This window comes from Ctenopharyngodon idella, chromosome 6, assembly GCF_019924925.1.
Source record: "Ctenopharyngodon idella isolate HZGC_01 chromosome 6, HZGC01, whole genome shotgun sequence".
NCBI classification, from domain to species: Eukaryota; Metazoa; Chordata; class Actinopteri; order Cypriniformes; family Xenocyprididae; genus Ctenopharyngodon; species Ctenopharyngodon idella.
This window is the reverse complement of record NC_067225.1, coordinates 10,945,384-10,970,213: the sequence shown is the minus strand read 5'-3', so window position 1 is coordinate 10,970,213 and position 24,830 is coordinate 10,945,384. Positions and strand designations below refer to the sequence as shown.

Sequence of the window (24,830 nt, the reverse complement as noted above, 5' to 3'; positions counted from 1 at the left end):
TAAAAAGGATCTATAAATGAAGCGCCTGACAGAACCCTTTCTTTACAGAACCTTGTCTTCTAGGAGTGTATGATCAAGTCTTTATATCAATTATTAGACTTGTTTTGTTCATCCCTTGAAGTTACCATCATTGCGTTAATTCTTGCTGAATATTCAATGTGCGGTAAGACATGCATTTTCTCTGAAAATGCTAAAAAAAAGACAGACCTGGCAAAACATGTATAAAATAGTGAAAAATAGTTTAAAAATGAGTTGAAATGGAGCAGCAAGTGGCATTTCAGGAAGATCACCAAATTACATACAGTAGAACCAAACAAAGAGATAAATTAATTCATTCAGTATTACAGTATTTGTTCAAATCGTGAAAATTTTATTTTCAAACAAGAATAGAGCATATTTTAAAAAGGTTTTTAAAAAAAAAAATAAAATAAATAGCTTTAACAGAATAGTACTTCATGTGCAAAATCTGGGCGCAAAACGTATCAGTTAATGAGATCCAGTCAGTTTCCTCACAAAAGATCTGCATATGTAGTAAGTAACAGATGTGACAGATGTGTGTATTAAGTCCATGTTGATATCTCAGCTCTGGGCCAGCTCTAGTTTGTTTTCTGATGTTCTTGGTGCTTCAATTACTTCTCCACACATGAACTGCTCCTACAACAAAAACACAAGATTTTAAATTAACATGATTTTGAAAAACATTTCTCATGAAATCATAATTGACAATTCATATTTTATGGAATATTGCAGTATTTATTATAAATGATTTATTATTTATTTTAATACTTATTATAAATGATTAAATGGTTTATTTAAATTAACGTACCCTCGTAATCTTTAATCAAAATAACTCTTACTTCCAGCAACATCTCTTCTCTGATGACGTGTTTACTGCCGTGAGGGCGGGGCAACCTGTCACGTGATTTCAGTAAACGAGGCTTTGTTACGTCATAAGTGTTTCGAAACGTTTTGAAATTTCAAAGGTTCACGCGACTTTGGCAGTTTGATACACGCTCTGAACCACTGATTCAAAACAAAAGATTAGTTAAGCTTCGAAGCTTCATGAAGCAGTGTTTTGAAATCGCCCATCACTAGATATTGTTGAATAAAGTTGTTATTTTATTTTTTTGGTGCACAAAAAGTATTCTCATCACTTCATAACATTAAGGTTGAACCACTGTAGTCACATGAACTGTTTTAAGTACGTTTTTTAGTAGCTTTCGAGTGTTAATTATCTTGCTCTCAATGCAGGCCTCACTGAGCCATTGGATTTTATCAAAAATATCTTAATTTGTGTTCTGAAGATGAACGAAGGTCTTACGGGTGTGGAACGACATGAGGGGGAGTAATTAATTACAGAATTTTTCATTTTTGGGTGAACTAACCCTTTAATTCCCAATGGACAATATCAAGTCCCGCAGTTGAAAAGCAGTTTCACTCGGATATATGTCACAACGGGAGAAAACACTAAGAAAAGACTATCACAACTTCCATTTCATGGTGACTTTAAAACAATTAGTAAGTAAATAAAGCTTTATTTATATAGCACCTTTTTAAAACAGGGTTTACAAAGTGCTTTACAGAATAGAAATACACAAAAGAAGAAAAAAAAAAAAAAAAAAAAACGACAAATTACTATTTGATGTTTGGCGCAGTCTTGCTGGAGTATATTTATTCAACAAATTAGAAAGGTTTATTGGGGCAGTTCCATGAAGACATTTAAAAACTAACAAGAGGATCTTTAATTCAATTCTGAATGATAAAGGCAGCCAGTGAAGGGATCTGAGAGTTGGAGTAATGTGATTTCTAGTTTTAGAGCGAGTTAGCATTCGTGCAGCTGCACTCTAAACTCTTTGTAAGTGTTTAATAGAGCTCTTTGGTAACCCAGCAAAAACACTATTGCAGTAGTCAAGACTAGACGTAACAAATGCATGAACAAGTTTCTCATTGTCAGAAGGGGAGAGCATGTCACATACTCTGGAGATGTTTCTGAGGTGATAATATGCCGTTTTAGTAACAATGCTAATATGTTTTTTTTTTTTTTTAAATGAGGTCACTGTCAAACATGATTTCTAAGTTCTTTGTTTAGCTGTTCTGGGACATCCAAAATTTTATGCAGTCCAGAAGTGTGGAAATTGAATTGTGGGCATCTGGTGCAGGTGAAAGATAGCGTTGAGCGTCATCTGCGTACTTGTGAAATGAAATTTTGTACTGGTTAATTACACCAGCTAAAGGAAGCATGTGTAGGTTAAATAATAGAGGACCCAAAATTGAGCCTTGAGGAACACCACAAGAAATGACGTAACGCATTGAGGTGTAGGTACCCAGTGTAACATAGTATTCCCTGTTGCTTAAGTAGGATCTGAACCAGTCTAAGACAGGACATGATAGACCGACCCAAGTCTGAATTCGGTCGGGTAGAATCTCATGATCAATGGTGTCACAAGCAGCACTCAGATCTAAAAACAAGGATTGCCAAGTTTCCAGAGTCCCGTTTAAAACCCTAATCAAGGCTGCTTCTGAGGTCAAGTGTTCAAATTGAGGTCAAATGTTATCAGGGGGCATTAAGTGGTCACTTAATGGAGTTTAAAAAACTCAAAATAGTTGAACGGATACTATAAGGAGGCCTTTTTTTTTTTTAAGTCAGCAGGAAATATATATATATATATATATATATATATATATATATATATATATATATATATGCTATAGACTTTTATTCCCTACTGTGACGTATATCTGAGTGAAACTGCTTCTCAAACAAGAAAAAATGTAGGACACCTCACTTCAGTTTTATAAAACAATTTTTATTTATTTAAATTTTTTAGCTGATTTTTTTTTTTTTTTTTAAATAGCCAAAGCTCTCAAACGAGAGGACTCTGATATGATTGTTTATTAAATTATCGCTATTTTATTTGTTTGTTTGTTTGCAGTGCAGAACAAAAAAAAAAAAAAAAAATCAATGACCAAGCCAAGTTGGCTATACACAAATATAAAAAACATACTAAACATCTTACCTTATCATAGATTACTTTAACTATTAGTGAACAGCTCGGACAGGTGGCCACATCTTCACCATTCTCAAGATCCTCCTAAAAAAACAGAAGAAGTTTCATCTTAACAAAACAGTGGGTATTTTTCAGTTCACCTATAGAAATTTGCCACTAGTTAAACTCTCACACTCTTGAGTTTTGGTTAATGGTCTTTTAGCTAATGTCTTGTAGTTCTTCGATTACAGATTCAAATACAACTCTTCATAAATCATATATAAATGTACACACATATTTATATAAAAGTGAAAATAGATGAATCTGGAAATGATTAGTCAAGTAATGCCTGTTAGAACAACTTGCCTTCGTTATCGCGAATCTGTCACCACATGGACAAGGAAAATAATATGTTTCTGTTTCTTCATCATACTCAAAATCTTCTATTTCAACCTCGTCGTGAAACACCGTCATTTTAAATCAGTTATTGGTTAAAAACCCTCGCCGGTGCTGATTCAACAACAACATGCGGCAGCTGTGACATAAGCGGCGCACAAATTTGACGTGGTCAGCAGCAAACAGCTGTTCACAATTTAGCCACCAGGAGGAGACACATTTCTATCAACACGATGCTGCACAAGTCTCTTATAGCTTGAGTACAGTATAAAGTTACAGTTAACGTCTGGGGTTTTCAGTATGCAGTGGGATATTCACTTTGCAATCAATATTATTGTGCATGCAGACCTACCTAACTTTTCCAACGCAAGATCTGCTTCCATTTGAGTCACTATTGAGTTAGAACAGACTCAAGACAGCATCAAACACTTACATACTTGGCAACAGGTTTTCACTCCTCCCATGTTTTCAAAAAAATCATCCCAAGTTCTGTGAAAATCCAATGTTGTAATTTTGGGAAAGAATTTAGTTTAGTATCGAATTAGATTTCACAATTTTTAAGCTTTCACATGCAGTTGAGTGAGTCTCTGTGACGTAACTGGAGTAAAGGCTCAGAGACAGGCATTCATTCTTGGAATGCAAATGGGATTAATTGGTCAAATAGATTTGGGCTATTTGAGGAGAGAAGTGAGAAGAACAAGATTGTCCCAAGAACTAAGGTTTCGTGAGACCACATGCAGCAGATACGGTGCCATGAAAAGTATTTGATATTAAATCTTGCATGTTATTCACTGTTTTTGAGAACTAGTTGTATATTATCAAGCAAAATACAATATTGCATGAAGGGAACTTTAGTAATGACACAATGCAGCATTTTTATCTTTTATTTTCTTCTTTCAGTGCAAATCATATCACCCCTGTGAACAAGTAAATGCCCCTTAAACCAGTTGGACAGCGGGAATAACTGCAACTAAACACTGTAATATGAAATGAGCTTTGCTTCTGTTTCTGAAGTAACTTTAACCCGTTTTTCTTTGCAGAACTGCCTGAGAGATTGTGATAAATCTGAAATGCTCTTTCAGGATCTTGGCACCTCATCTCCAGGCCTCTCCAAAACATTCAGTTTTGTTTCTTTTAAGCCATTCAGATGAGGAATTGCTTCTGTGTTTTGGATCACTGTCCTGCTGCATCACCCAAATATAGCTCCAGTATGACAGGGCATTCTCTTTAAGATTTGTCTTGTATATTGTCGGAATTCATGCTTCCATTAATGATAACAAGTCGCCATGTTCCAAAACATCCCAACAATCACTGTAAGATTTTTGTCGTAAATATAGATTTTTGGAGTATATTTTACAGGAAAATACTAAACAAAATTTCATATTTAATTCAATGGCTGCATCTGAAATCTTAAAAATGCTGAAAAGCATCAAGGCACATCCAAAGTTAGCTTCATTTTGTGTCTCCTGAGATACCTTCATCTGATTGATTTTTGAAGGCAGCATAGACAAATCCTTCACTGCTTTTGATTTCCCACAATCCTGTGCCTTCCATTCTGTGACAGTTGATCTAAAAAATAAAGATAGCATCTTGCGGTTGGTGGTCAGTTTGTGTGTAAATGTATGTTTTTGACCATTGTTTTACACTTATGATGTAATTTTCTACCAAGAAAGTAGTAGTAATTAAATATTTGTTTAGTTATCAACAAAGCTCACTCTATTTTGCAGTAACTGTTACGCTCCCTCAGAAGTCTGTCCAAAATCAGTTTCATGAGGTGCCTTCATACGCAAATGCTGCCTACAAACTCATTGTCTGATAAAGCAGCGAGGCAACAAGTGAGCCAATATGTTACTTTTGGTCATGTGACCTTGGCCTACTCACTGTCCCTAGAGTTAAACTTAAAAAGAGGCAATTGTGCTTTCTCTACCGCTGGAATGAAACATTGGAATAGCCTTCCTCTTTACATTATGGCCCATCCATCACTGCTTTTAAAGGGGTCATGAACTGCGTTGTTTTATTGTTTTATAATGTTTCCTGAGGTGCACTTATAGTGTCAGTATGCTTTTTACATCAAAAATTGTCATAATTTAGAAATTAAAGGCATTTTTCCTACCCTGATTTTAGCCCTCTGATTTGAACGCTCTGTTTTAAGGGGCGTGTCTGCTGTGAGACTTCAGTGTAAACGCCCACTGCTGTGATTGGCTGACATCTTTGCATATGAAATAGCTAAATATTACTCTCGAAAACTCTTAGCATGTTTTTCACTATTAGAGCTCTCAAGGTTTACTAATTGTAATAAGTGTTGATTATAGCATTACATTTAGATCTATGGCATTATATTTAGATCGTGGCATGAAAGGTTGCAGTGATGAACATTGTAGCCGATCACAGACATATTATTGAGCGAGTGAAAGCAGTGATTTCTGCTTTTTCTGCACACTAACGAATGCTTTCATCATAACTAACAGTGCAAACACGATGTAACTAAGAGATTCGTTGAATAAAACAGGAGTTTTGGTGCAAATCCAGAACTTAGTCACTGATAAACTCGTGCTATATGATTGACAGCTCTAGTGATTGCAAAGGGAGCGTTCTTTGATCGCTTACTATAAATGATTTAATCACCGTTTAAATAACAGATTATTTTTATCCTACTAAGAGAAACAATGTAAAGTTGAGCGTTTAGTCATTGGTTTGATTTACTGACACATAGACAAAGAACATCTGACTGTACATGAATCATTAATATCAGATCAGGCATTAGGAATGAACACAGTTACTTACATGTTGTTGCATTACTGTCGAGTCCATATCTTAAAAGTTTGTTTGCAAAGCCAGCGCCGAAATGCAATTGATTTACCAAAGAATCCACAGTGAAATGTACCGAATACAAATAAATAGAGCTCAACTGAGACATTCACATTATTGAAAATAAATAACAATATTCCTAGCGTTAGGATCCTTTGAAAGGTAATGTTATTTTAGTCCTGTATCGCTTTTCTCTCCTCCTCATCTCACTAACACACCAGTGGGCGGGGCTAACGTTACAATGATGAAGTAGGCATTGATTTCTTCTGTGGAGGCGGGGTTTCACCTATTTGTGATAGATAGGCACATCCCAGGACAAGTCGTTCGATGGACCTGGTGTCAATAAAAGCTGTTTTTGGACAAACAAGGAAGTTTTCAGTTCTAAAACTTACAGGATATTCTTATAGTATGATAACCTGTTATATATCAAAAGCTGAAGTAAAAACTGATTTCTCAATTCATGACCCCTTTACATACTATCTTAAGACATGTTTATTCTCCCTGGCTTTTAACATTTCATTTTAAGTATGTTATTTTGGGTTTCTCTTGTATTATTGATTGCCTATTGCTTGTTTATTTAGTTTTTATTCATTTTACAGCACTTTGATAGACCTCAGTTGTGTATAAATGTGCTCTACAAATAAACATTGACTGACTCACTGATTGATGATTGATTGATTGATTGATTGATTTTTCATTCACAGTCTCTTAATTTGTTCTAGTTTACTTTATCATTTTCTATTCTAAAATTAAATATTTATCCAAAACACAATGGACCATCTATTCTGTGGCAACAAGAAGAAACACAGATCCTCGAAAGACTTTTATTCATGCAAGTGCGTAATAAGTGTTGTTTAGGGTGAAAAGAGTAAGACCCTCTGATGGAGTAATTGTATAACGGGTGTCAGCAGGGATTTGTTTGTGAATTAAGACCTGGGTGAACTTCAAAAGCTTGGTTAAAGATGCAATTAACTACAAAAGCAATGAGTATCTTAAACAGATATATTTTTAAATTAAAAACACTTAGGATAATATGCACAAGTAACAAACACAAGATGTCTTTGTACATCAACTTAGCAAAAGATCTAACAAGTCATGGGCACAGATTTAAATGTAGAGGATCAATTAGGGTCACTTAATTTGAATTCTGAATTTGAGCAAAATTGGTTAATACTCTGGTGACTTTTAACACAACAACAAATGAGTTTCAGTTCAAATGAAAGTCTTTCATCATTGACCTTGCATTCAACATAGGAATCCTTCTTAAACATTTTTTTTTCACATGCTTCATGTAGTTTTGACCTTTTACTTTTTAGTAAAGAAGTCACTTAAACTAAGTTTCTGCCCTCTGTCATGTGCCCTTGTCAATAATTAAGCACAGCTGTTTAAGTAGTCCATGATGTCTCTGTTAAAGTCAGTATAAGTGTGGTCCACCCCCAAATAATTCAATATGAACACACAGAACAGCAAGGAACTGGTTAATGTAATTTTATTACTAAGTTAACATCTTTGTAGTACACATCTATATTTTAAATGAAGGGACAGAATGTGCACTTTCAAATTACATCATGGGTTAGAAGATCAGGTCAGTGAATACCAAGCACATACGACTTAACTGGAAGTAGACATTTATCTGAGATCATATGTCAAACCGTAAGGGGTTAAAGATAAAGAAAGCTGTACGAGAATGTATGTACCATCATTTAGGACTGCATTTGCGTTGTTCAGACTGTCTGTTTAAAATAAATTAAAAGAAACCTAGCATTATGGATTTGTCCTTTGACCAGTAACACTTTAGTTTAGGGTCCAATTCTCACTATTAACTAGTTGCTTATTAGCATGCAAATTACTAGGATATTGGCTGTTTATTAGTACTTATAAAGCAGATATTAATGCCTTATTCTGCATGACCATATTCTACATCCCTTCATCCTACCTCATACCTAAACCTAACAACTACCTTACTAACTATTAATAAGCAGTAATTAGATGTTTATTGAGGCAAAAGTCATAGTTAGTAGTCAGTGAGAACTGGACCCTAAACTAAAGTTTGACCATTTTTCCTATTGTAGCGAACCGTGACCCAAAAACCAAGGTACGTACCGAACCGTGACTTCTGTGTATCATTACACCCCTAATAAAGACGCATTTATACTACATGAGAAAAACACAGCTGTTCTGAAATTCAATAATTGCCTTTTATATTGTCATTATACTGAAGCCAAAAGCAATTTAATAACGTTATCTTTAAATATGTTGTATCTTATTACAACCCGAATTCCCGAAAATGAAAACTAAAAGACTTTCAAATCACATGAGCCAATATTTTATTCACAATAGAACGTAGATAACATAAAAAATGTTTAAAGGGAGAAATTTTACACTTTTATCCACTAAATGAGCTCATTTCAAATTTGATGCCTGCTACAGGTCTCAAAAAAGTTGGCACAGGGGCAACAAATGGCTGAAAAAGCAAGAAATTTTGAAAAGATTCAGCTGGGAGAACATCTAGCAACTAATTAAGTTGATATCAGGTCTGTAACATGATTAGCTATAAAAGGGATGTCTTAAAGAGGCAGAGTCTCTCAGAAGTAAAGATGGGCATAGGCTCTCCAATCTGTGAAAGAGTGCGTAAAAAGATTGTGGAATACTTTCTGGAGAATTATTCTGGTGAATTATTGTGGAATACGCCCTCAGATGACACTGCATCACTCATCAGCATGATTGTGTCAATGACATTACTAAATGGGCCAAGGAATACTTCCAGAAACCACTGTCGGTAAACACAATCCGCCGTGCCATCTGCAGATGCCAACTAAAGCTATATCATGCAAAAAGGAAGCCATGTGTGAACATGGTCCAGAAGTGCCGTCGTGTCCTGTGGGCCAAGGCTCATTTAAAATGGACTGTTTCAAAGTGGAAAAGTGTTCTATGATCAGACGAGTCCAAAATTGACATTCTTGTTGGAAATCACGGACGCCGTGTCCTCCAGGCTAAAGAGAAGGGAGACCTTCCAGCGTGGTATCAGCATTCAGCTCAAAAGCCAGCATCTCTGATGGTATGGGGGTGCATAAGTGCGTAAGGTATGGGCAGCTTGCATGTTTTGGAAGGCACTATGAATGCCGAAAGGTAAAAGGTTAAAGGTTTTAGAGCAACATATGCTCCCCTCCAGACGACGTCTATTTCAGGGAAGGCCTTGTGTATTTTAGCAGGACAATGCAAAACCACATACTGCAGCTATTACAACAGCACGGCTGAATTGGCCTGCCTGCAGTCCAGATCTTTCACCTATAGAGAAAATTACGTCAAAGATGACCATGAACTCTTCAGCAGCTGGACACCTATATCAGGCAAGAATGGGACCAAATGTCAACACCAAAACTCCAGAAAATCATAACCTCGATGCCCAGATGTCTTCACACTGTTTTGAAAAGAAGAGGAGATGCTACACCATGGTAAACATGCCCCCGTCCCAACTATTTTGAGACCTGTAACAAGCATCAAATTTGGAATGAGCTCATTTTGTGCATAAAATTGTGAAATTTCTCCCTTTAAACATTTGTTATGTTATCTATGTTCTATTGTGAATAAAATACTGGCTCATGTAATTTGAAAGTCTTTTAGTTTTCATTTTATTCAAATTTAAAAAATGTCCCAACATTTCTGGAATTCGGGTTATATATTATTCATTCTCAGACTTATTAAACATGTTTCCATGTTTCTATAAACCTTTAAAATAAAAATAGTTTTTTCTTACTGTTAAAATAAAGCTGTAATATTTTACTTTGTCAGTCCTAAAAATATAATGTTATAAATAATTTGTTTTCTTAAATTATTTGCAGACATCCAAGCACTCTCCTCCCAAAACTCTTCATGTATTTATACTGTACTGACATAAATTAAGATAAATTAACTTAATTAACTTAACTTAATAAATTATTAAATTAACATTCAATAAACACATCATTTTGAAAGAATAGATCTTCCAGGAAAATAAATCCAAATATGAGATTGTGTGGACTGAAAACAGAAAAACTAGGGCTTGCATGGAAAAACACAGAGTTCCATTGACCTTTTTAATTAGTTTTTAACGAGTAACCAGTGGTTCTTGGGGTGATATTAATTTGGTTTGTTCCAAAAGAAATCCTATATCTTATCAAAATCACTATAATGAAGTTACATGGTAAATCGTCTATGCTGATATCTTTACTATTTTAAGTTAAAAAAACGGACACTGAACATGAAAAAAAAAAAAAAAAAAAAAAAATCCATAAGCCTAAATGTGTTTCTTTCGAATGTCTCATGACACTATAAAGTTTCATGACAAAAAAAAAAAAGGAATGTAATGAGCAACTAAACCTTTCCTAATTTAATTTGCATTGACTCCAGACAGTGCGGTACTTTTCAGGACCCTGAGGTCAATGGGAAAAACTACGACACTAATAATGTTATGCTGTGTATGTCAAATGCATCAAGGTCTTCTGTTAAGGAGTTGTAAGCTGTGGAAGGGTGTAAAGTCACTGTTTGGATATTGTTGCTGGACACCAGTGGACTCTTACACCAAGCCTCTACAGGGGTCCATTTCATGTGTCGGAGACCTCTTATGAACAGCAACATTATGTTCCAAAATAAAAGATAATACAGTTGCCAAAGAGGCAAACCTGAGCCCAACAACAGATGGTTCAGGACACATATTGCATGATGACTGCATGAGTTTAAAACATCAGTTATCATAAATGAATTCATTAAAAGTGAATTTTCACAAAAATAGACAGCAAAATTGGATAAAAATATTGTCATGTATAAATCATTCAAATGGAAATGGACAAAGTTTGCACTGTTGGTGCTGGTTGGACATCTGAGTTGATTACTTTCAGGTGGTTTTAGATGGCATTTTAGATGTTATTTCACTGCATGTTCCATAGTAACCCTAAAAAACCTTAAAAGGGAACTTCCTGTAAGATATATGTGATATTCCTTAGCATAGAAGTGTGTAGCATAGAAAAGTAGCTACATGCAGGTCAGAAAATGACAAAATAGTTGGTGTGATCGCACTTTATGTACAGTCTAAAAAATCTAAAAACAATCCAAGTTGGGTTGAAAATGGACAAACCCAACATGCTGGGTAGTAATAGTTATTTAACTCAACTATTATGTAAAAATGACTGTAAAAATGACTGTATTGCTTGCTTAAAATGAACCCAAAGTATGTTGGAAATTAATGTTTACTAATATATTTAATAAATGAACATTTGATAAAAAGTTTAATTAATAATGATTAAACAATAAACATTTATTAAATTGCTTATTAATAAATGTTCACCTTTTGATTATTATTGTTGCCTCTAGTAATTATGTGTCTGATTTTTAATTTTTCAACCTATTTTGGGTTCATTTTAAGCCAGACATATAGTCACTTTTAAACAATAGTTGAGTTAAATAAAACTGCCCAGCAGGTTGGTCAAACATTTAACCCAAACGCTGGGTTTTCAACCCAACTTGGGTTGTTTTTAACCTCACATTTTTTAGAGTATACTATAACAAATACATGTAAAAAAACAAAAAAACACTTTATTTTAAGGTGTCCTTGTTATAGTGTAATAATACATTTAAGTACTGAATTACTATAGAGTTAGGAATAGGGTTAGCTACATGTAATTATGCATAATTTACTGTTATTACTACAGTAAGTACATGTAACATATGTAACAAGGACATTCTTGTGTGCTGTAGGTTTTTTAATATTTGTTCTGCTACCATACAAGATTAATGTTCTCAGAAGAGCTCATCTTGTTTTGGGAACTGGGATTAAACAATGGGCACATACACATTGTATAGAGATGTGTTATGGGCCAAATAACCCTGCACTATAAAAGTGCATCACATCCTGACATTAACACATCTTTTTTAGCTGTACACTGTTGTTTGACCGGTCAGATCTGGCAGAGCTGGGTGATTTACAGCCAGTGTGATGGTCCAGGAGGATCACTGCTGACCTTATAGAGCTTGAGCTGTACCTCTCATACTGTAATCTAGACAGTTGCTGGATTTATCCAAGGCCTTATCACTGGGCAGAGAGGCTGAGGTGTGTGGCACTGCCAGCCCTGCGTACGTGTGCTAATCAGCCTGGCCTGTGCACTTCTGGTGCCATCCACAGTTCTGTCTTCACATTCTCGTGTTGTATTGATGGTACGAACTATCAACACCATGAAGTTGGGTTTCTCTCTGGTCCGCAGTGGGAACAATCAGCTAGAAATGCTTAAACGGTTAGTGTATCACTGAAATTAATATCTCTCTGATTGCTTTATGATATTAAAGCTATATTTGGCCAAGCTTGTATTAACATTGTCTTGAGTTCAAGTTTAAATCGGATTGAAATATGCATCGTAATGTATTTTGGATGATTTTAATTTTCTACTGGATTGTTTTGGAAAGATATTTGTGTTTCTCTTCACAATAACTGTCAGCTGCTTGTTCCGTCAGTGGTGCTTTTTATTATAGAGTTCCTATAACATTGTGTAATAATCATTATTCATGTCAGTTTTGTTGCACGTGAAATAAATCATTATCATTAGCAATATAGAATGGTAATGGCTTTCTGTAGCCTAGTTATATCCCCTTGAAATTATAATAGTCACAGCCAGGGATAAATAACACCTCCATTTGCAATCTGATCATGGGAATTCAAGTGTTAATTGATGACTGGCAGAAGAGTTCGGCTCTAGCCATGAGGAAATCTTAGTACCCATGGGAGTGACAGATGAGAGAGGAAAGTTTGGAGCAAACAGGTGTTGGGTCTCACCATCTCATTGTGAATCATCAGCCACAGTGACGAAAGCTTCCCAGAGTTCCCTTCTATTCCTCCACTCTGTCACTAAGCAACTTTTCAATATCACACACAGGCCTCTGCTCATACTGTGGGCAGAGGGATGGGGACGATTTGTGGTAAAACTCAAATATCACATTCTGTGGGGGTGTTCCATAAGGAAACAGAGTATTCTCAAACAGTCATGGATTTGATTCCCAGGGAATGCATGAACTGAATGCAATATAAAATGCTTTGGATAAAAGCATCTGCCAAATAATGACCTTTGTGGGTTGGATGGACTCATAGAGGAGAATGGGTAACACTTTTCTCAAGTGTTTCTCATACTTTTTAAGGGGTCATGACATGAGAAATCAAATTTTACTTGGTCTTTTGGCATATAAGAGGTCTTTGTATCATTACTACATCCTGCAATGCCTACTTATACATCATCGCATCGTTGGCCCCGCCCACTAGTGTTCAGTCGATGAGCAGCGAGTGAATCTAAAGTAGTTGTTTACGATAAGATTGTGATAATAACAAGATTGCGATGCCACGCAGACATTGTGCTGTTCCTGGCTGTGGAAAAACATCATCTTTGCATCAGCTGCTGAAGGATCCCAATGTCAGAGAAAAATGGATTCAGTTTATTTTTTTTATTTTCACGTCAGTGCTGATTTGCATGTTTGTACTGTACGTTTTACCAGCGACTGTTTAGAGAACAAGATGCAATACGAGACTGGCTTTGCCCAAAAACTTTTGCTCAAAGATCAGGAATCAGCTGTTCTGGAATCAACAAGGACCCCGCTTAAATTCATAAAGAATAATCCTACTATTTTTACTTCAAAGAACGCTCTCTTTATGATGGCTAAAACTGACACTTGCCAAAAATCTCGTTATAGTGACGCTCTTACACTACACAGTGAATCTCTTACTGTGTTTACATCATGTTTGCATTGTTAGTTATGGTGAAAGCATTTCGCGAGAGTGCAGAAATTGCGTTGCAATGACATCTGATCAATGTTAATCACTGCAACTTTCCATGTTATAGGAATAGGTATAAAATATTATGCAATAATCAACACTTTTCACGATTCATTAATCTCAACAGCTATAAAAGTAAAAATGATTGTAAAATGGTAAAAGTATTCGAAAGGATTCCACATGTAATACTTACAGTATTTCAAGTGCAAAGATGTCAGCCAATCACAGCAGTGGGCGTTTACACTGAAGTCTCACAGCAGACACGCCCCTTAAAACACAGCGTTCAAATCAGAGGGCTAAAATCAGGGTAGAAAATAGCCATTTATTTCTAAATTATGACAATTATTTGACGTAAAAATCATATTAACATTATAAGTGCACCTCGGGAACCATTATAAAATAATAATTAAAAAATCCGACCCCTTTAAGACTTCCTAATCATCAGCCTAATCATCAGAACATCTTCATGACCAATGATGGCATTATCAGCCTTTGCAGACTTAAATTTGAGAGTTTTTACTTTTATGTTTAATTTGAGAATTTCACATGGTTTCTGTCTCAGTGACGCAATAATCAATCTGTGTAATTGTACCTTATTTGTGCTATAGGCCATTTCAAATTCATCTGTGGCAACTTTGCCAGACAGATCTCACTAAACATAATCCATACTTTTGGAGGTTTACATTTTTGGTACTTCTAATCTAAACTCAGACAGTACAGAACATTATTTAATTTACTTGTGTGCAAATGAAATGTCTTGCATTTGATGCAAAAGTGCATCATTTTAAATGATGATTAATACAAATTTCTACAAAACTGGTACAATATTAAGTGGACAACCATTCAGAACATACAGATTTCCCATATGTTCACTTTGACCTTTGCTGGCCATCAGCATATGTTGTGTTCTGGATGGGAAGCTAGTGTGTTGGCATCCCCACAAGCTTTAGAACTTGCTTCTTAACCAGCAAGACTTTCTTTATCATCCAGTATTTTGGGTGGAGCAGTATGACAAAGGAAGTCTTGTTGGTTAAGAAGCTAATACCAATGGAAAATCATTACAGTCTAAGATGGTCTTTTAAGCTTGAAAGACCCATTTTGTGAGTGTCCTATATATGCACATCGCTCTTAAGGTTATGCATTAGACTCTAATTATTAGATGCACATCAGTTTTTAGAAAATGGCTTACACCATTCAGTGGAAATATACATTTACTGAATTGTTACATGAGAGCATGTATGGTCAAGTACGGGGTGCATGCAGTTGATTTCGTGGCTTAGTGGTGTCTATGTATTTATAGTTCCTGATAAATTGTCCAACCCATTTCAATCACCCCATTGCCCTTCCAGAGGGGGAGTAATCCAATAAAAAGGAGCACAGGAGTCGCTCCTCCATCTCTCTTTCAAGAACCAAGACGCACAGCACATCACGGCACAGGACAGGCAAGTTGGGCATCAAGAAAATTCTCTTCTCTTCTCTTCTCTTCTGATTATTATTTTTTTTTTTCAGAAAACATCTGATGTTATTATTATCAATCGATATATTGTATTTAATGTACATAAATTCTTCCAATCGCATTCTCTTTCTATTATCTATCCTGTCTATTCCGAGCAATTTTGACTATAATGTAAATTATTTTCTGACTATCCTATCATGTACAGATGGTTTACTTTCAGGCATGATATAGTTTCAATGCTTGTGAGCCAAATTTGTTTCACTGAACCATATTTTAATAGCTCAAGGTGGTTTGTTTATTAAATGAAAACATATTAGAGATGGAATATATGCTTCAGACTAAGGATTTACAGTGGAAAGTAGCCTGCATTTTAAAGCTGACATGATTACTGAAATGTAAGAGCATTTGTGGACATGCCAGGATGAGCCAGTCTGTATTTTTAAAGGGATGTTTTTGAGGTTTTGAGATTTATACCTGAAAAGTAGTAGTACTGTTTGCTCCCTTTTTTGGTTCCTTGTTGGTATGGGGATAAATAAATGTGTCAGGCATCTCCACAGCCACCTGTTCATCTAGTTATGGCTAAAAGGTTCCACAAACACAGGCCCTCTTGTAGTCTTTAATTAGCTGCACGTTTCACTGCATCACTCATGGTTTAATCGAAAACGAGTGGGCTGGTTTGGGACTTCATTAAGGTAATTCACATGACTCAAAAGATTCTCCTGCTAAGCTCCTGCTTGCGCCAGTCTTATTTAATCCCTGGGTAATGTATGTGTGTATCTGTCTGTTTGAGACTGAGGGAGATACGTCTCTTTACTGATAGTAAGGGACACACTGGGGACAGCTGAAACCACAGAGACTTCTCTTGATCTTGTGCCCAGTGCTGGTGCCAGCCTGCCAGGCTGAGGACAGATCAAAGAAGCCATTCAGAAACAACAGTGTGATCTGACAAGTGTTCACAGTGCAGATTTAGCTGACTCCACTACCTCTCTGTGGGAGACATACAGAACATGAAGGAGTCTATGAAGTTATAATGAAGGTCACAAACAATGAGATCATGACCTAACTTTCGTGTGGCAGAGTGGCTATAGCTCAGGGTTAGTCAACAGAAGGCAGTTACACTTTATTTTGATGGTTCCCTTTAGACATTCTGTTGATATAAGTAATGTTGCACCTACATGTCAACTATTAGAGTATTAGTTGAGTATTAAGCCGCGTTTCCACCGCAGGAACTTTCCCCAGGAACTAGGGACTTTGGGGTGGTACTCGTCTGTTTCGACCGCAGGGACCAGGATCTAAATGAAGTTCAGGGTAAAAATTTCCCCCTCAGAAAGTCCCTGCTCACGTGGTAGAACGTTTTTAAAGTTCAGGAACTTTGGGGGTGGGACTTGGGCGCTGAACATGCTGATTGGTTGAGTTCATGCAGCATTTTGATTGGTTGACTTTACGCAGCATTTTATTTCAACCACCATTTTTTAAAGTCTGTTGCGGTGTGTGCAGTAAGAGTTGTTTGCTATTCGAATCAACAATGGACGACATCGTGAAATTAAAGGGATAGTTCTGCCAAAAATGAAAAATGATAATTATCCCATGATTTATAGCATTTTGCATTTTGCATTTTGGATAGCATTTTGAAGCCAAACATAATGCATCCATCCATAAAAATAAGTAATCCATATGACTCCAGGGGGTTAATAAAGGCCTTCTGAAGCGAAGCTACGCATTTTTGTAAGAAAAATATCCATATTTAAAACTTTATAAATTCAAATAACTAGCTTCTGGCAGACGACCGTATGCAGAAGTCAGACGTCAACTGGACTAATTTGTCCAGTCTTCACGGTACTTTAGACCACGACAGCAACCGGTCTGGGGGAAAAAAGTTCCTGGGACAAATTGTTCCAGGTAATTTCGGTGGAAACACAGCTTAACTCTCATTAGAGTATTAGTAGACTATTAGGTTAGTGTTAGCAGAATAAGTTGACATGTACTTGCAAAGTTACGTATAGTCAGTAGATTGTCTGTTGGGGAGCATCATGATAAAGTCTTACCAGATATTAAGCAGACAGTCTACTAACACACTACTAATACTCTAATAAAAGTTAGTTGACATGTAGGTGCAACATATAGTCAACAGAATCTTTAAAGGAGACCATCACAATAAAGTGTTACCATGCAACAAATGATCCAATAACTATCACCATTGCTTCTGAGCAAGACAATCTTAGTTTGCTTTGTAAGTATTGTCTTTTTTTTTGCAATTTGCAACAACTCAACAACCTATTCACACAATTCAGTGCAGCTTCCAGTTGAGATCAACACAGTTGCATTATAATAACCTCAAAACACTTTACTAGTACATGATTTGTAAATTAATACAATTTCACGTTTGCATCATATATTCAGCTCCATTTGTAAGGCTTTTTCTGATGGTGTAAACTTGCTCCGTAGCTCACCTGGTACAGCATTGCACTTAAAGCAGAGCGCTCGAGTACGAGTCCCATGAAACACGACTTCGATATAGGACGCTCGATATAAGAGCTCAAAGACTTGTAGAAGCAAGCTAAAATGGCGTGGTTGCATTTTTATCTCACGTTTGGGTAGGGTTTAATGTAGGTTGTAAGTTATTTTTGATGAGCTTTACAGAGACTTTTGTTGTGTTTGAATGAGACAATCTGAAAAAATAAGCCACAGGATTGGTGTGGAGCTCAGAGCGGGTAATGTTTGAGTGCACAAATGCTAGTCTGGACACAGTTCTGAGAGATAATGCAGGAATATTAGCAGGGCTTTTCTGAGGGAGACACAACAGCTGGGACTAATACGTTGGCACGCCTTCCACTCTTGCTTTAGAAAGTTTGCGTCATATAGTTAGCCTTTATCTAGAAGAGGTTAAGCACTGGTATTATAGGCCTACTAGTTAAGTTTCATGCCTAACATGTCTCCAAACTGTTATCTGAACTGCATTTCCAATGACCCCCTCAACCTGTCTGCACCATTTAAAACACGTTTATCTTTTAGGGACTGTTTAAACCCAAGATGGCGGAGCGCTATGACTGCCACTACTGCAAGGAGTCTCTGTTTGGGAATAAGTATGTCCTGCGTGATGAAAATCCATACTGTGTGAAGTGCTATGAGAGCCTGTACTCCAACACCTGTGAGGAGTGCAAGAAACCCATTGGCTGCAACAACAGAGTATGTTAATCTTCACAGTTTCTACTTTACTAAATGTTTTTACTGAAAGACAGCTGGAGCTGCCCTGGTAAAGAAGTACACTTTAGCATACTTTACTTATTACAGAAATAATATGGTTTAAATTTTGATGAACTTTTTTGATCCACTTCATATTTTGACTACTGTACTTTTAAATTATACTTTTAAGATTTCAAGTACATGTGCACTTTCAATGCAATTAAGTGCACTTATATTTAAAAGAGTGCGCCAACTTAAATAGCAGGAATTATCCAGAAATATGCACTTTTCTTACCTCCATTAGAATGATAGTTCTAGCAGACTGTGCACCATATCAGAGCTCAGTATCTAGAACGATGTGACTATTTGAGCATTTTTATTTAGTAACACTGTACACAATGATTTGGAGCTCTGTGTAACCCTCTGAAAGCTGAGAGATCACCAGGAGAGCGGTGAGGAATAGCATGAATGCCGGCTCATGCACTCTGGACTGAACCCAGCAGGAAATCAGTGCTGGGGAGAGAGTCCAAAACCAAACAAAGAGACCAGATGAGCTTTTGTGGATTTACCAGCACTTATTCACCTTGGAGACAGAAACACCGACCTCTATTGCCATTTCAAAGACAAATTAAAACTTTTTTTATAACCTTTACATACTAAAATATAAATACTGAAGATAAAATGCGTGTCATTTCAATATAATTCAATTTTAAATAATAATTTATAATTTACAATATTTTTCAATTTGTTAACAGTTAATTCATTAGGATTATTATAATTTATTAGTACAGCTTTAAATGTTATATGTTTGCGCGTGTGTGTGTGTGTGTGTATGTGTGTGTGTAATTTAATTTGACAATAGAGGGTTAGTTCACCAAAAATGAAAATTCTATCATTAATTATGTCATTCCACACCCATAAGACCTTCGTTCATCTTCAGAACACAAATTAAGATATTTTTGATGAAATCCGATGGCTCAGTGAGGCCTGCATTGACAGCAAGACAATTAACACTGCTTCATGAAACTTCGAAGCTTTACAAATCTTTTGTTTCGAATCAGTGGTTTGGAGCGTGTATCAAACTGCCAAAGTCATGTAATTTCAGTAAACGAGGCTTTGTTACGTCATAAGTGTTTCGAAATTTCAATGGTTCACCACTGGGGGGCGTGACTTTGGCAGTTTGATACACGCTCCGAACCACTGATTCAAAACAAAAGATTCGTAAAGCTTTGAAGCTTCATGAAGCAGTGTTTTGAAATCGTCCATCACTAGATATTGTTGAATAAAGTCGTTATTTTGTTTTTTTGCCACACAAAAAGTATTCTTGTTGCTTCATAACATTAAGGTTGAACCACTGTAGTCACATGAACTGTTTTAAATATTTCTTTAGTAGCAATGTTAATTATCTTGCTGTCAATGGAGGCCTCACTGAGCCATCAGATTTCATCAAAAATATCTATGAACTTAAACAACTTATTAGATAGCTTGTACCTGACTGCTGCAGATTCTTTTCAGTGTTGATACTGTTGACATGAAAACACATAATTCTGAGTCTGAGCCGGTTAGAACGTCACAAGTTGCCTTTGCTTAATTACGGTAGTTATGGCGTGAACGCAGCATAGGCTGGTTGTTTTGTTTCGGTAGGAACTGTAAAAGGCGGCTGCTGTTTGTTTCAAACTTTCAAAAAAATGTTTCTGTAGAGAATCACCTACTGCACCTTTAATATCTCATAATTTTTGTCCATTGAAAATCCACTGTCACGCTATAAAAAGTACAAAAGGACACTGTATATGCATTGATCAGTATTTATATGTGAATAAAAGCCTAAATTATATATACATATATATATATATACATATATATAAACATGTGGTGCTCTTCTCTCTACAGGCTCCTGTGAGTTTCTGTCGTTAGTGTCACATTACATGGTCATTAGTCCTGATGAGGAGGCTGTCACCGGTCTTGAGGACAGGCCTGGGGTGGGGCCACATCTGTGTGGCATGTCCTTGGCCCAGTTAGCCACCGCTCCCCCCTCTAGTAGCAGCCAATCAGCATGACCTCATAGCACCTTGGGCCAGCAATTTAACGAGCACACATTCTCGCTCTCCAAATTGGTGGATAATTAAAGCAGTGGTGTCATACACTCATCCTGAGGCGATGTGTGCTCACAGCCCGGGACAGACTCTCACTAACGTACACCAATTGGCAGATCACACTGCGATTGGTTGCAGACGCCAGCACCTGCGGCTCTCATTGGAGAGTGACCCGCTGTGAAGCTGACATTGAGGAACCCTTTACCCTCCCTCTCTCCCTAATTAGCAGTTCAAAGGCTGAAAAAGAGCATTGAGGCCAAGCACATTCTCCCTTAAACCCAAGTTTAATGCATGTGAGACAATGGAGGTTCAAATTGTCCTTACCTGCATGCGTTTGTCCTCAGGACCTGTCTTATAAGGACCGTCACTGGCATGATGACTGCTTCCACTGCTTCAGATGTCAACGTTCTTTGGTGGACAAGCCGTTCTCCACCAAGGACGAGCAACTACTGTGTACTGAATGTTATTCCAATGAGTATTCCTCTAAATGTTATGAGTGCAAGAAGACAATCATGCCAGGTAAGTGAAAGATTTGCTTGCCCTGCTCCTCACACATGTTCTTAGTCCTTTAGAAACCTGATTGAGGCATTTGACAGTATCTTAAAATAAAAAAATAAAAAAGGTAATTGCGACTTTTTATCTCACAATTCTGACTTTTTTTCTCGCAATTGCGAGATTTAAACTCTCAATTGCGAGATATAAAGTCAAAATTCTGACTTTTTCTCAGAATTGTGAGATATAAACTCACAACTGCGAGTTATAAAATCAGAATTGCATGATATAAACTTTTGTCCCTCACAATTGGACATTATAACATGCAAATGGTGAGTTTCTGTCTCAGAATTCTAAGAAAAAAGTCAGAATTGCGAGATATAAACTTTTTCTCGTGCAATTGCGAGTTTATATCACGCAATTTTGACTTTATATCACACAATTCTGACTTTATATCAGACTATTCTGACATATATCACGCAATTCTGACTTTATATCATGCAATTCTGACTTTATATCACAATTCTGATTATATCACGCAATTCAGACTATATCACGCAATTCACACTTTATATCACACAATTCTGACTTTATATCATGCAATTCTGACTTTATAACTCGCAATTCAGACTTTATATCACGCAATTCTGACTTTAATCACGCAATTCAGACTTGAAATCACGCAATTCTGACTTTAATCACGCAATTCAGACTATATATCACAATTCTGACTTTATATCACGCAATTCAGACTTTAAATCACGCAATTCTGACTTTAATCACGCAATTCAGACTATATATCACAATTCTGACTTTATATCTCACAATTCAGACTTTATATCTCGCAATTGTGAGAAAAATAGTCAGAATTGTGAGATAAAAAGTCGCAATTACCTTTTTTATTTAACGGCGGAAACAAGCTTCCATAGATTTCTGTACCTCCTTTGAAAGTCTGTTCCACAAGACGTTGATGCTTCAAAAAGTTCATAAAGACATTGTAAAAGTAATCCATATTTCTGAGCAGTCTAAAGTGTTCTGTAGAGACATGATTGTTTTATATGATGAGCAGATTGCTTTTATTCACTTATAAATATTGACACACACACATCGAGCACATCAAATGGTCAACAGAAGCTCACTGGTTCTTGCGGAAAGTTAAATATGTTTGCATGACACAAAACGCCTTAAATTTCTTTTAAAATGTCTTTATTAACTTGTTTAAGGGCCAAAGTTTTGGTGGAATGGACTTTCAATGCAAGGAAAGAAATCTTTCAGGTTTCATTAAAAATGTTGTGTTTCAAAGAATGACATGAGGGTGAATTTTAATTACGACTTCCTATCTCATAAATATGAACTTCCCCAAGATGATTTTCATTTTTGGGTGAACTAACCGTTTAATACATAGGCTATAATAATCCATCCTCACTATTATCCAGCCAAATCATGGGATGTTTGTTTGTCTGTCTGCATTTTTCTTGATGTCTCTCAGGCTCCAGGAAGATGGAGCATAAGGGGAACAGCTGGCATGAGACCTGCTTTACCTGCCAGCGCTGTCAGCAGCCCATTGGAACCAAGAGCTTTATTCCTAAAGACAACAGTAACTACTGCGTGCCCTGCTACGAGAAGCAGTTTGCACTGCAGTGTGTGCACTGCAAGAAGGTAAGAACAGCTGGAATGCAACATTTCACTTTGAATATATGAAAAGTATTAAATGACATCACACCTTATTTGTTTCCTCTCAGCCAATCACCACTGGGGGCGTGACCTACCATGACCAGCCATGGCATAAGGACTGCTTCCTGTGTACTGGATGTAAGCAGCAGCTGTCTGGCCAACGCTTCACCTCTCGTGATGAATTTCCCTATTGCCTCAACTGCTTCTGCAATCTGTATGCCAAGAAGTGTGCTGCCTGCACCACCCCTATTAGCGGTATGAGCATTTTACATCTCCTTATTTTTGGAATGTGCAAGCTTATACATCAGTATAAACACTATTAAAGGGTTAGTTCACCCAAAAATGAAAATTCTGTCATTAATTACTCACCCTCATGTCGTTCCACACCAGTAAGACCTTCATTCATCTTCGGAACACAAATTACGATTTTTTTGATGAAATCCGATGGCTCAGTGAGGCCTGCATTGACAGCAAGATAATTAACACTTTCAATGCCTAGAAAGCTACTAAAGACATATTTAAAACAGTTCATGTGACTACAGTGGTTCAACCTTAATGTTATGAAGCGACGAGAATACTTTTTGTGCACCAAAAAAACAAAATAACGACTTTATTCCACAATATCTAGTGATGGGCAATTTCAAAACACTGCTTCATGAAGCTTCGAAGCTTTACGAATCTTTTGTTTCGAATCAGTGGTTCGGAGCGCGTATCAAACTGCCAAAAGTCACGTGATTTCGAGGCTTCGTTACGTCATAATTGTTTCGAAGCATTTCGAAATTTCAAAAGATTCGAAACAAAAGATTCATAAAGCTTCGAAGTAGTATACTTTATTTCAATGCACTAAAAATCAGTTTAAGTATTAGTGGTATTTAGTATACTTTTTCAAGTGCACTTTAGCACAAAAAATAAGAATGTACTTGCTTGTATTTAAGTATTTTTTTATGTGCATTCAAGTATACTTTATTTTTACCTGGGCAATTTGACAGAAAGTGTTGAAGGTGTTCTAAAAGAAGTCCATATGAGAAATGTGCTGCTGTTCTGAAGCCATACAATAGTAATTATGCGAGTAACAGACCAAAATTGATGCCTTCTATCACTTTTATGATATTTTTGTTGTGATTTTTGTCATTTTGGAGATTTTGACAGCCCCATTTCTAATTCATGTTGATGAAAAGCATCTATGATGTTTAAAAAAAAAAAAAACTTTTTACGTTTTTTAATGGAAAAAAGAACGTCATACAGGTTTGAAATGACCTTTCTGACCTCAGGGCCTGTATGAGTCTCCCAGCAATCACACTTTAGCAAATTATAGCCCTATTTCCCATGACATTATTGTTATTTTGTGATTTGTTACAGGTCTGGGAGGAAGCAAATACATCTCCTTTGAAGAGAGACAGTGGCACAACGACTGCTTCAACTGCAAGAAGTGTATGGTGTCCCTGGTGGGCCGTGGCTTCCTGACGGAGAGGGATGACATCCTGTGTCCTGACTGTGGCAAAGACATCTGATCACACAGCACTGCAATTCCTAACATTTTATTCTTTAATCAAAGTTAAATAGCAATAAAAGCTTTTATCATAGCTAATATATTTGTCTAATAAAAGTTCTCTTTAGATTATTAACTTTAAAAGGCCTGTGTGTGCCAAGAAGGCCTATTACATTGTATCATGTTCTTATGGTCAGGGTTTAAAATATTGCCAGCCAAAGGAAACATGTGCAGAGTGATAATTGTTAAATGTCTTTTTTAAGATATAAAGACATAAAGCACAGAAGTGTTATTGCCTATTTACCTTTTTGTGACTAATATTTGCTTTTGACTCAATATGTAATTTATAGACTGTGTGAAGAATTTGCTGTAGCTCATAATAAACTTCTTGAAAAGGCATTCATGCAAGTCTCAGTACTGCTTATAAGAGATCACTATAATAATAAAAAAAAATTATAAAATA

General features: G+C 36.4%; 2 protein-coding genes across 2 annotated transcripts; one reads left to right on the top strand and one right to left on the bottom strand.

Moving 5' to 3' along the window:
- Nucleotides 1–349: 349 nt before the first annotated feature.
- Nucleotides 350–3,584, bottom strand: dph3 (diphthamide biosynthesis 3). The gene is made up of 3 exons (XM_051898188.1): nucleotides 3,354–3,584; nucleotides 3,018–3,092; nucleotides 350–654 (listed from the first exon to the last, which is right to left on the bottom strand). The coding sequence occupies exons 1-3, from the start codon at nucleotides 3,459–3,461 to the stop codon at nucleotides 580–582; spliced, it is 258 nt and encodes an 85-aa protein (XP_051754148.1). The 5' UTR covers nucleotides 3,462–3,584; the 3' UTR covers nucleotides 350–579.
- Nucleotides 3,585–18,122: 14,538 nt separating this feature from the next.
- fhl2b (four and a half LIM domains 2b) lies at nucleotides 18,123–24,764 on the top strand. Its single transcript, XM_051897127.1, has 5 exons — nucleotides 18,123–18,622; nucleotides 21,057–21,231; nucleotides 22,694–22,863; nucleotides 22,947–23,133; nucleotides 24,238–24,764. Exons 1-5 carry the CDS (start codon nucleotides 18,467–18,469, stop codon nucleotides 24,387–24,389), a joined length of 840 nt encoding a protein of 279 aa, XP_051753087.1. The 5' UTR covers nucleotides 18,123–18,466; the 3' UTR covers nucleotides 24,390–24,764.
- The last annotated feature ends 66 nt before the right edge of the window (nucleotides 24,765–24,830 follow it).

Excerpts from the sequence above, each read along its gene's own strand:
- dph3 (XM_051898188.1), bottom strand. The coding sequence starts at position 3,461 with ATGACGGTGTTTCACGACGAGGTTGAAATAGAAGATTTTGAGTATGAT. Across the intron at positions 3,093-3,353 it reads ACAGATTCGCGATAACGAAG|GAGGATCTTGAGAATGGTGA; the intron begins GCAAGTTGTTCT and ends CTGTTTTTTTAG. Across the intron at positions 655-3,017 it reads TTAAAGTAATCTATGATAAG|GAGCAGTTCATGTGTGGAGA; the intron begins GTAAGATGTTTA and ends TTTTTGTTGTAG.
- fhl2b (XM_051897127.1), top strand. The coding sequence starts at position 18,467 with ATGGCGGAGCGCTATGACTGCCACTACTGCAAGGAGTCTCTGTTTGGG. Across the intron at positions 18,623-21,056 it reads CCATTGGCTGCAACAACAGA|GACCTGTCTTATAAGGACCG; the intron begins GTATGTTAATCT and ends GTTTGTCCTCAG. Across the intron at positions 23,134-24,237 it reads CTGCACCACCCCTATTAGCG|GTCTGGGAGGAAGCAAATAC; the intron begins GTATGAGCATTT and ends GATTTGTTACAG.